A 12,733-nucleotide genomic window follows, 5' to 3' on the forward strand; every position below is an offset into this window, starting at 1 on the left:
GTATCTGAGATTTTATTGACTTCGTAAGACATGTGTATGCTAAGGCTGTTGTTTTAAATTGTTTGATCAGGAATCTACCAAGTGAGTTGGCTTCTGTAGTGTCCCAGACCATCACTGTCATCCCAGAAGGGAATGTGGCTATTCAAAGGGTAAGCCATTGAAAATGCTCTCTATTGAAATTTGTTTATGATGTACTACTTGCTAGTGTTAGTAACTTATTCTTGTCCCTATGTGGGAGTATGATTAACCACTATTAAAATATTTTTCAATGATAATACAATATTTTGTTTTATTGCTTTTTCTATGGCAAGTTTTTTTTGTTAATTTGAATGAAGTTTAATTTCAATTTATGTGTTTGATATATGTTAGAAGAAACTTTATTTCAATTGTTTATCAGTGTTTCTATTTTTCTTCTATTTTTCTAGTTCATATGTGTTGTTTCTTCTTATAATGAAACTATAGTTATCCATGTCTAATCCAATATCTTAAGTATCTATTTTTTATTTATTTTTTCCTTATGGTTTGAATAAAAAGCCATAAGAACTAATGATAATACTTATATGCACTATTTGAAAATGTGTCTTCTGCTGACAAAACAACAATTGCTCCTCATGCAAGTTAAGAGCTGTACATAGAATTTGAACAGAACATGAACAATGAGACTAGAGCCATTATTGGTGGTAAAATATAATATCTAGAACTTAACAGTTTTTTGTTTATGCTTTTTTATTATCAACCATAAAATGGACTGTGCTGCATTATAACTTAACAGTTTTTCATACTCATTGGGGTTTGTGATGTCTCAGTTGATATATATTATATCTGCATTCTACATCTTAATACATGGTTGAAGTGAAGTAATTAATTGCTTGGCCATATGAAACCTTTATCCTTTTATTCATTTGTTTGTAATTTTGGTCAATTGTTTTCGGAATGAAGTAATCGACTGTTGTTGCATCAGTCTTAGTGATGCTGCTGTCATATGCTGGACATGATATTTATCTAGTTGATTTTTCTGCCTTTGCTTCGTTTAAATGGGAATTGCTGATGCCTTCTTAGACCTAGTGAGTAGTGGGACCACACTGAGAGAAAATAATTTGAAGGAAATTGAAGGTAGAACTGTGTTGGAAAGCCAGGTTAGCAACCATTAACTTTTATTTTTAGCCTTGACTATCATGATCTATTAGTCTCAAGAACAATATGAAGTTCCAGCCTCCGGATGACTACTTCTGCATTTGCCTTGATAAATTATCTCTCAATCTGACAATTGAATTTCCTCCATGCTGTTCTTGTTGCAAGCAGAAAATTAATGATCCAACGGACAGGAGTACTGGAAATGACACATGAGATACTAGAAAGATTAGAGGCACATCTGAGGGCCATTGGGCAGTTTTCGGTGCATATAATTCATTGTGTATCTCATTGCTCAAAATCTAATGTCTGATGCCATTTTCATTGTATTTGCTAATTTTGTACTTGGCAGGTCACTGCAAACATGAAGGGAAGCAGTGCAGAGGAAGTAGCTAAGAAAGTATTGAGTCAACCATCATTATATGGGTTCCAGGTGTGATTTGGAATGAATCCCTTACTTTCATTTTTCATTTTCTTCGCTGGTGGGAGCTTTCCTTACTGCATTTGCTTTTTGCGTTAGCAAAGTTTGTCATATACTATAAGTAGTATCATTATTTTTTCACTACAATTTGTTCTCAATTTTAAGAGGAACAGGTGATTATCTTTTGCAGGGACGCACTATAAGTCTTGTTTTTTGGAAACGGGATAGGAAGGTGAAAGCAGACTACTATGCCATAGTGATAAGTGTACCCAAGAAGGCACTATACAAGTCTATACAGCAGCTAAGAGCGGTGAGCTTTTACATTATTTTCAAAGCATCTGTTTTGGATTTCATATGAAGCCTTGTTATTCTGAATGACACAAGTCCAAATAACCCAATTATATTTGGAGCCTGTTTGGGAAGTAGCAAAAGCTATTTTTTTTATTTTTGAATTATGAAAAGTCACAATACGCGTGTTTAGCACCATTTTAAAGAAAAGCTCTTAATTTTTCAAAAAATTAATGCACAACTTTTTGTACAGCTTGCTATCACTACCAGAAATGCGGTGATTAGCCACGGAAAAAACCGTGGCTAAAATCAAGAAAATCCGTGGCAACTAAGCGTTAACAACGAATACGTTTCCGTGGCTAACAAGGGCGACACCTTTTCAGTTAGCCACGGTTTTCAGCCGGTTAGCCACAGTTTTATGACCCATGAAGACATCTGAATAGCCACGGTTTTTACGTTATTGGCCACACTCTGAACTGTGGCTAAATGACAACAGTGTAACCAACAAGTATAGTTTTGCCACAATTTTTTCGTGGCTAATATTGACAGGTTGGGCTTTTTTGCCACATTTTTTCTGTGGGTAAACATTGTTGGGTTATTTAGCCATGGTTTTTCTGTGGTAAAAAAAAAACATGCACAAAAAATATTTGACAGGCTGGATTTTTTTTCCACGTTTTTTTCCGTGGCCAATATTATGGGCTATTTACCAACACATAAATCCGTAGCTAATTTTTTTTAATTTAAAAAAAAAACTCTCAACCATAATTACCAATTGAATATTTTTTTTAAAATTGATATTGCATATATATATATATATATATATATATATATATATATATATATATATATATATATATATACTAACATATTAAAATAATATTTTAACAATAAAAACAATCAAAGCAACGATAATAACTATTAAAACAAAAAAAATAGCAAAATAAGTAATAACGGTAAATTAAAGCATATGCATTGTTCATATATATAGTAAAGAAATAAAAAAAATCAAGTTCTATAATTCTGTACGACAAAAAATAAAAGTATCTCTAATAACAGTATAAACTAGATATAAATTAAAATTAAAATAAACATGACATGAGGTATCATTCTGACTGAATGTGTGGCACAAAATCAGAGAAGGTAGGTACTTCATCACCGTATTTTTGTTGTAGAAATCTGTGGAGAGTTGCCCCTTGATCTTTAGCTTCTTGAAGTTGCCTCTCTAAATCTGCAACATGCTGTTGCGATGTACTGCTAGGACCTCCGCATATTGCCCCTCCAAAGATGCGCTTTGACTTACCAAAACCACTGGGACATGCAGCATTACTAAAGCCACGTACTCACTTACCATTCCCAAGACCACAAACTTTTCCAATTGCATCATCCGGATGAGCCAAGACTTTTGAATGAATACCTTCAGTGGCAGCACGCTCTTGATCTTCAGACAAATGCTCTGCTATTTTTTCCTACAAACAAATGCACATCGCATTGGAGTAGAGTATTGACATAATCAAGGCATATAAAAAAATATATAGCCATATAAACAAAAATTGAGACACTCACAGCTAATCGTTGTCCTTCCCCGCTTACATAACTCCCATCTTTCTTTAGCAAAGTTGATAAAATAATCTCGCTTCGACATACAGACCTTCCCAATTTTTCTCCTAATACAATAAATAGAATATTAAAGGTAATCACAAATTTAATTAAAACCGCTAATTTTATAGGAATAGTATAACGGTACTAGACTCAATAATAAAAAAAATAATACCATCTGAGTTACTCTTCTAGCATTGCTTTTACTTCCACCGGCATGTGAAACTATAAGCTTCTCACGATTTCTGGCGTTTTGCAAACATTGTTTCTATGATTTTCAAGAACAAGAAACTAGTAAATAAATGTTATCAGATATCTATAATAAATATTCAATAAAAAATAAAAAAGCATAGATTAATTATTTACCTTTGTTTTAGGATCCATATAATGATCCACAAAAGCAGTCCATTCAACAGGCGATATGTCTGAGGGATTTGCAGCCAGAATTTCTGCCTTTTTTTGTTAGGAAAGAAGTATTCTCCTCGTAAATTATACTTATGGGCCTTCCATCTATCACCTAAGGTCTTCAGAGCCCATTTGACGCCAGCAGCATAATCAAACTCAAAATTTTTCTTGAAATATTTCATAGAGGAGATCAATTATTAAAAAATATGCGATTTGATAACCATACTGCAGATTATATCTTAGAGAGATAATATTTTAAAAAAAAGACTTTTTAAAGCTAATCCTAACCCGTGTTTATTGTAGTTTATCCACTTCTGAAACATTCATAACAGTGTACTATAACACAATGTTGTGTCAGAAAGCTGTCTAGCCCGAACGGCAGATATTTGAAAAGAAAAAAGATTAAATGGATGATGCATAACAAACACCTACTTATAAGTTTTTATAATGAACATTCTTGCTGTAATGTGATCATAAACATGTGTGAACAAAAAAAGGAAGGAATCCAATATACAAGCCTAGTTGCAAGAAAACTCACCACCTCAAATACATAGCCCCTTTTGAATTCTGCTAGGGTAGAGCTAAAGTTTTTCTGATTGTAATTTTATCAATTTTCATCAAACTGAGACAACTATATATCTTAACAAAATTTTTCTCTCAAGTATTTCGAATTCCAAATATTAATTTCAAAACATTCATGAAATTAGCAATTGGAATGGGAAAAGAAATCCAGGAAGTGTATCCTAACTCCTAAGAATGAAATGCAACTAACTTGATAATATTGATAGCAATAGCATATAACCTGCAGCAGTACCTGTGTAATACCTAATCAATTCATAAAACATAGGCAATGGCATCTTGTTATAGCTTACTTAAAGTACCTCCAAATGAATCTATCTACACTAAGATTTCAGCTCTTACACAATTTCTTTTTAATAAGAAATAACAATAATAAACAGAAAATGCAAACCTAAATAGAGGCAAGCTAGGAGCTAAATTAGGATGACAACAAATCAATAAAAATGCACATCAAAGTGAAATAAACTTACTTCAATAAGTTTCCACCGTCTTTTTGTCTTATCCCATCTTTTGATTGATATGGGACAAAATATAATTCGACGAGCTACTTGACCAAGAAATCTCACAAACGGGTTCGAGCCGTTATCTCGACCTTGTCCATCTGCATCCAACTCCATCATAACTTTTTCACTTTTTTTCAAGGTCCAATCTTGAATCGCTGTCATCTTGCGAGTGATGATTTCTTCAGTAGAGGTGTCTGAATTAATGGAAGAACGTCAAGTCAAATTAAACCAAAATTAAAAAAAGAAAAACAAAACGGTATAAATGACAAAAATTAATTGCACAACACACACACACACACACACACAATTAAACAAGTGCGGCTTTAATGAAACAGGAAATTAGATTATATGGTTCAAGGCTATTCTACCAACTTGAATGCCGAATGAATTAAAATGTCATTAATAACATTTATTGTTCTCAATCAATAAAAATACACATAACACAGATAGAACTATCATATCTAAAACTCTGAATCCCTCTTCATAAATATATAGCCTTTCTCTTTCTTTCTTTCTTTTATTTATTATTTATCATTATTTTAGTATATAATAGTAGCCATTGATACAAATAATCTTACAATCTAAGTATGATTGTCTGGGATAATAACAATATATAATAGAAATTAGATTTCTCAATAAAATTAAATTCTGACATAAATCTGAGAGAAGAAAATTAAAGAAACTAAAATTCGTATTAAAATAAAAAAATACTAATAATTTCTAAAAAAGAATGATAAGAATTTAATAAAGCCACATCGTGATTCATTTTCTAAAATCATTTTTTTTTAATGTTTTATTTTATTTTGTCTTTGATTAAAATAATGAAAGGTGACTATTGGTATTTTCTTTTTCTTTGATCAGGGACAATTGATAAAGTTATAAATAACAAACTATAATAATTAATTAACCATAACAATGAAAAGCAGGGACTTATTTAAGTCCAAATTCAAGTATGGTCCAAATTTTTAACTTACAAAAAAAATTAAACCGCCTAATTAACACTTCCATTCAAAAATTAATTTCAGTTAATACTTAATATAAAGAGACAAATTACTGCAAACTATCCTATTGATTAGCCAAGAGACTTCAAGACCTGATTGGACATAGAGTACAATACAACAGGTGTCCATTTTTAAAAATTTCCACCTAACTTCTATATGTATAGAAAAAAATTACATTCTACACCATAGAATTCACCATCCAATAATTTTAAAATATATTTATAGTTACACATATCCAAGAGAAGATAGGAAATTCACAAATATGCTTTGTGTAGAGCAAACATAGAAGAAACCAAAACTAAAGGGAACAAAAACTGAGTTGTGTAAATTAAAAAAACAAGATGAGAAAAAAAACTAGCCAGCACAAAGTCAATAAATTGGACTCAAAGAGAAGTTAGAGTTTGAATAAACCTATCTTTGACCTTCACAAGCACTGGCTCATTTTCATCTCTTTTATTCTTAGGTGCAACAGGTTCTAGTACATCAACACCACTTTGATTTAACATCTCCGTCTCTGAAATTTTATTCCCATCATCATTGAGACTTATTTGTTCCAACCCATCTTCCGAACTCAAGTTTATGTCTTCACTTTGTCTTCGTAGCTCTTCAAGGATTGATTGTCTGAAAATATTACGTTTATGCTTCATAGTATACTAAATGCCTGCAACACAAAGTCATAGACAGCGTAAAAAGAATTCAGAAAAAATAAAAATTAAATAAAATAGTGACATAAAATAGTTCATATAATTGAAACACAAGAAGTCAAATAACATAAAAAAAAGTTTCATAAATGTCTCTACATTTAACTATATTAAACATTACTAAGCATAATTCAATACAGCATATTTAGTAAGTCAATTATAGAGCATATTTAACAAGTCAAACTTAAATTCAAATTCAGAATATTTTCAAAGTTTCATCATTAATAATTGAAAGAAATCACTCATGTCCAACCATACTAAATCAATGATTTCTTGCTTAGAAAATGGTAAATATATATTTGATTCGGTTGGATAATGTTCCTCTGACCTTCTATAATCTCTTAAGTATTAAACCCAAACATGAACATCAAGAGTACTGACTCATATAACTAGATTCAAGAATATATGATTCATGAGGAATGTCGCAAGATACTGCCTATCATATGAGCAATGTGAATAAAGTTAACGATGTAAGTGCTACTGAAAATTACAATTTGTGCCGCATAAATGATAAATTATTTAAGGTCTTCCTGGTCAAGGTTTGAGTAGTTTGCCGTGATCATGCAAGAGAAGATAACAACAATATATAATAAAATCAAAGCTTAAATCAATAATTCGAGGGATGAAAGGAAATTTTTGCAGTAAATAAAAAATTTTGAAAATATGAACAACTATATCCACTTTCATAGTAACTAGTTTAATAGAAGTAAATTTTATATCACTAAATGGGATTAGCATTCATTTTATTATATAAGTAAATTGAAAAGCCTAATATAGAAAAAATCCCCGTCAATGTAGTAATGATGACTACGATTCCATTATGTGTTAGTGATATCAAACTATTTGCTTAAAACGTCACACATAATATGCATCATGTTAGAGAGAAAATTACCGTATTAGGGATTCAAGTGCTAGGTTGCTGCTAGTATTGTGCCGATCTTGGATTTGCTATTGATGCTCTATACGAGGCAGGCAATAAAAGGATAATTCATTACAACATCAAACCAAATAATACAGACACATGTCCATTTCTAAACTATCATCTAATCCCTTCATTTTTTCTGAAATACAGAAATACCAGATAAAATAAAAATTTACAAAGGATCAAATTTGGAAAAAAAACATGCAGAAGTTCATGTTGTTGACGACAAGGATGTTGAGCAGTGTGACCGAGTAAGAGCTGCGACATGTGAGCGCAAAGCACGACTGTGAAGGTCACCTAAAGTGCACTGTCGGAGGCTGCCAGAGGTGCGAGGTCTGAGATCGGAGGAGGTGGGCACAGGCAGGAGGTACAACAGCGTCAGCCAGTGAGAGCTGTGACATCCGCCAAGAATGCACATTAATCTTGTTACACCAAATATCGGAGGCCACATCGAGTGTGTGTTGCAACGAGGAGAATGGAGAAGCAGAAGCCATCTCCGATGCAAATTTGATGCTTCCACAGCATTCAAGCAAGTCACGCTCTTCCATAGTAATCCAGGTCGAATCTTTTCTGCAAGGTCGTGCGATTGTCATTTTGTGTGACCTAAATAGTAACAAATACATCAAGATTTAAAAGCATAATTAGCCATATTTTTTATAATTAGGAAAATTAATCAGATTCATATAAACAAATAAAAGATTGAAAAATCATTGAAATATACTAACAAAAAATTAGTTCTCATTCACTTCACACCCCAATTCAAATCATGCTCCTCATCAGAAGGAGTTAAACTATACTAACATATTATCATTGTATATAGAAGTAGCCATCAAAATTAAGAGTTAAAGATGAAATTCAAGACAGAATTAAAACCTGACCATAAAGAAATTTTGTATGTTCTTTATTATTTGTATTTCTTACCTTTTTATTTTTTACTATTTAGTTATGGTGGAGTTAAATTTTGATTTACATACTTAAGAATACAGACACAAGAGTCATAACAATCATCACCAAACTATTGAAAGAGAATTCAATGCTACAATAATGATCCATCATATATATGAAAAAATATAACTGATATAAAAAGTAATTTTTAGTCACAAGTAATTTATAAAATTAGTTTCTTTTTGTACTCTTTTGTACTCTTCTTATAATTTTAACCTATATAACATGGATCATGATTATTGTAGCATTGAATTCTCTTCTAATAATTTGATGATGATTGTAGTGACTATTGTATCTGTACTCTCAAGTATGCATCTCAAATAGGATCAAAATTTAATTCCACCATAAATAAATAATAAAAAATTAAAGGGTAATAAATACAAACATAACCACCATAAATAAATAGGAAAGAATAAATTGCATTTGGCCAGAAAGAACATCGACAGAAAAAATGTGCATGGTAAAAATGAAAGAAAGAGTGAAATTACAAATCATGATCCGCATCTAATTTTTGTATCGCTAATGAACAACATAACCACACTGAGAAATTACTATTGAATCAAGAAGCGAAAATTAACCATTTTAGCAGAATGTGTGAAAATTGTAAATCATGAATAACATCTAAAATTAAATAATTAACATACCTTAGAAATTCTCAATGGCAGCATTGGGAAGGAGAAGAAACCAACTATCAGGATTCCTAAAAAAAATTGCACCCTAATATTTATCTGAGGTTAATTACGATTTAAATTTAAGAAAAAGATGAACTGTATAAAAATATTTTGAAAGGGTTAGAGGGAATGACCAAATTAAGCGCGGAATTGGAAGTAGACATCGTTCCATTTTGTCACGTTGATCACTGGGTCTGTGGCAAATGAGAAACCTATCTCAAATTGGCCACGGACAAACGAGAACGTCGGAAAACTCCGCAAAATTTGGCCATAGAGATATAATACGTTGCAATTAGTTACCACGGTCATTGAACTTTGCCACTGTTTCTCGTTCGTGGGTACCTTCCCATTGGTAACTCCCGTGTTTTTGGTAGTGTATTATTTTTATAATTAGTTATAGCAAATACTTGACCCCAATAAAGGAGGAGGGAGTTCTAATAGGATTAAAAAGAAGAAAACAGCAACAAAATATGCATTCACACACATTTCACATTTGTTTTTTATTTTTACCTACCATATCATACACAATAAAACAGCAAACACTAACTACACAATAATTTCTTTAGCATTGCCATCAAGATCTTTGTGAAAGAATTTTTTTGCTATTCACCACATACAAGAACACCCTTATGGGTGAGGTGAAGTAGAAGAACCAGTTTCTGATGATATTACATAGGAAAAACTAAATACTGAAAGTGCTAGAAAAATAGAACTAATAAGAGAATAAATAAAGAATCAATTGCATAATTGATTGTAATCTTAGTGATTAAATTATTTAAAATCAACATTCAATATTGAAAAGTATTTGTTATCATCGTTATTTTAATATATATTTTCTTGTGTAGAAAAATTGTATTTTTTGAGTTATTTATCCAAACGCTACAACTTTAAAATAAGTACTTCTACAACTAAAAATCAAGATACAAAATAACTTATTTATAAGCTGCTATTAATAAAAGTCCTTCTACTTTAAACTCTTCTTTCAAAAGAACTTATTTAAGTTATTTATTCAAATTGGACCTTGGTTTGGGATAAAATGTTAGTCTACATGATGTATTACTGTCACTAGCAGTGGCTAGCATTACTACATGGACTTGGTATAAAACAGTGACTATGTGAATTTCCTTTCATCTATGATTCTCATACTCATTTTCATATTGATTACATTCGTTTAATGCAGATTGGTGGCAGTGGCGTTCTTATATCACCCTTGACCTACATTTTTTATGAGGAAATGCCAAGATGGTGTCAGCTACCTTCTGAACTTGGACTGTAGCCATTTATGATCAATGGATGAAACCTTTTTCATATATTATGGACATAGAAGTGCAACGACTTTGATGAAAGCTGCAAAGTACACCCCCATTCAGAATTAGAAACTAAAAATGCATTTCTTGATCTTTATTTATAGCAAATTCTGGATTGATATTGGTTGGAAGTTTTGTAGCGAGCAAGCCTGTATTTTCTTCCTTTTTGTCTCTCTTTAGTACTTGTTAATAATATGGATAAAGAAGTGAGTTCGTTTTCTTGGTAGCTTTTGTTTTTCGTTTACTTCTCTAGTTGAAAAAGTCGAGTTAAAGTTGAAGGTTCAATTGCTATGAAATATAGCTTTGGTGTTGTATTTTTTAACTTTCTATTATATTTTTTAACAATGGCTTAAAATAGATCAATTATATCTTATAAATCTAGGATATGTTTCACTCTTGTTCATTTTTTGGATCAAGTTATATTGTATTTATCATACTCAGCAATAATTAGTAACCAATATAAGAACTTAGTAATATAGAATTGTAATATGTAGAAGAAGGATAAATTAGTGTATAAACTCATGAAAAATAGCTTAGTAATTTGTCTTTCAAAGAAAATAGCAAAAATATCCAAAAAGATAATTCCTCACTCCCAAATATCTTCATGCTCTGCTTCCACCGTGCTCCTATATTTCCAAGCATTCTCTTGGATTACGAGACATAAATTGTTGTACTCCTCTAAAACCAAATCCACGGCAAGTCTTATTCGTGTAAAGTCGTTAATCTGATTAGAGCATCAATAATATAATTCTAATTAGAAGTATGTTGAAAAAATTATGTTAAAAATACTTTGTTATAAATATTACCTGAATATTGAAGTCATCTCGTAAAGTACATTCTCTCATCCAACTAGTCACCCAAACTCTGCTATCATTCCTAAGATATAAAGTATTCAACAAATAGTTATTATATACATATAAGATATAAACTATTGAATTTGTTATGATATTCAATAAAAAAAATTGAGAAGACTTACGATCTATTTTTTTGGGTGGGTAGGCCAAAAGGTGTGATAGGCCAAAAAGTGGAGCAATCTATAACTTTAAACTTATAATCATAAAAAATATGATCATCTAACATTGCTTCTAAATAAGTTGTCTGTACAAGAGTGAATTGTACATGATTTAAATGGAATAAGAGTACTAGTAACAACAAGCGGTTATTTAAATTGTTAAATTGTTAAGCGATTCAAGATGATTGAGTACTGATTTAGAACAAATAATTACCACTTTAATTGCGTTCCTTTTGCGTTGTTCATGTTTTCTGACACAAGGCAGTGAATCCAATAAGATTAGACAACGACTCATAAAGTCAACAATAACCAAATACCAATGTAGTTCCTCACAGATAGGGATAAAAACCTGCAATTAACCTTAAATCATTATAAACATTAAAAAAATAAAATAGTATATTAATGGAAAACAAATTGGTCACTTGTATTGCAAAATGGGTACCAACTCTTCAAAACTGTCAAAGTCATAAAATGGTTAGCCAGGAGAAACATAGAATTTATAAACTATTATATATTACACATAAAAATAAATCACACATACGGATCTAATGTATCCAAAAAAATATAGGCTGCAACATTAGCCTGAAGCTCGGTTAACATCATCAAAGGTGTAGGCTCAAATGCAATAAGTGTCTACCACTGCAGTTAAAAAAATAGTTTCAAGTATTAAACTAAAAAATAAAGGAAAAAAACAAAAAAGTAAAAGAAAGAAGAAAAAATATAAGGTTACCTTTGGCAGTACAGCTCCTACTCTAACATGTGGTTGTCCATTAGATGGAGTTGTTGCTTCACGAGTGATATCTGAATGGAATAAGTTGTTGGGTTGAATTGGTAAGATACTAGTAAGATCACTACTATAACAGGATCTAATATCGAACTACTATTTGTGGAAGTTATATGTTGTGCCATGATAACATCAATCTTTTGGTGTAGAACATGAATTACCGATTCTAAGTCATCGATCCTTTTTGTTAGATCGTTAAACATATTCTTGACCTGCATATTTTTCATTGGAATAATATTTTACTACACTCAGATAGTATTTTGTTTGCACCATATAACTCCTTAGGATGAATATATAGCAAATTAGGTTACAAAAGATAAGATAAGATAAAAATAATAATAATTTTAAAAATATTTTATTTTTATCTTTTTTTTTAAAAAAAATTATCTAATTAGAGTAAGATAAAAAGAATAAAAGATAAAAATTATCTTTTATTCTTATATATAAACACTCAAACATAGAACACT

At 30.9% G+C, this 12,733-nt stretch overlaps 1 protein-coding gene across 1 annotated transcript; it reads left to right on the top strand.

Moving 5' to 3' along the window:
• Positions 1-1,034: 1,034 nt before the first annotated feature.
• On the top strand, positions 1,035-10,439 carry LOC148554150 (ATP phosphoribosyltransferase 2, chloroplastic-like). The gene is made up of 5 exons (XM_088493171.1): positions 1,035-1,136; positions 1,283-1,396; positions 1,484-1,564; positions 1,743-1,862; positions 10,344-10,439. Exons 1-5 carry the CDS (start codon positions 1,035-1,037, stop codon positions 10,437-10,439), a joined length of 513 nt encoding a protein of 170 aa, XP_088349297.1.
• The last annotated feature ends 2,294 nt before the right edge of the window (positions 10,440-12,733 follow it).

The sequence above is a fragment of the Arachis ipaensis genome, chromosome B7 (genome assembly GCF_059453495.1).
Source record: "Arachis ipaensis isolate K30076 ecotype BB chromosome B7, ASM5945349v1, whole genome shotgun sequence".
Classification (NCBI taxonomy): domain Eukaryota; kingdom Viridiplantae; phylum Streptophyta; class Magnoliopsida; order Fabales; family Fabaceae; genus Arachis; species Arachis ipaensis.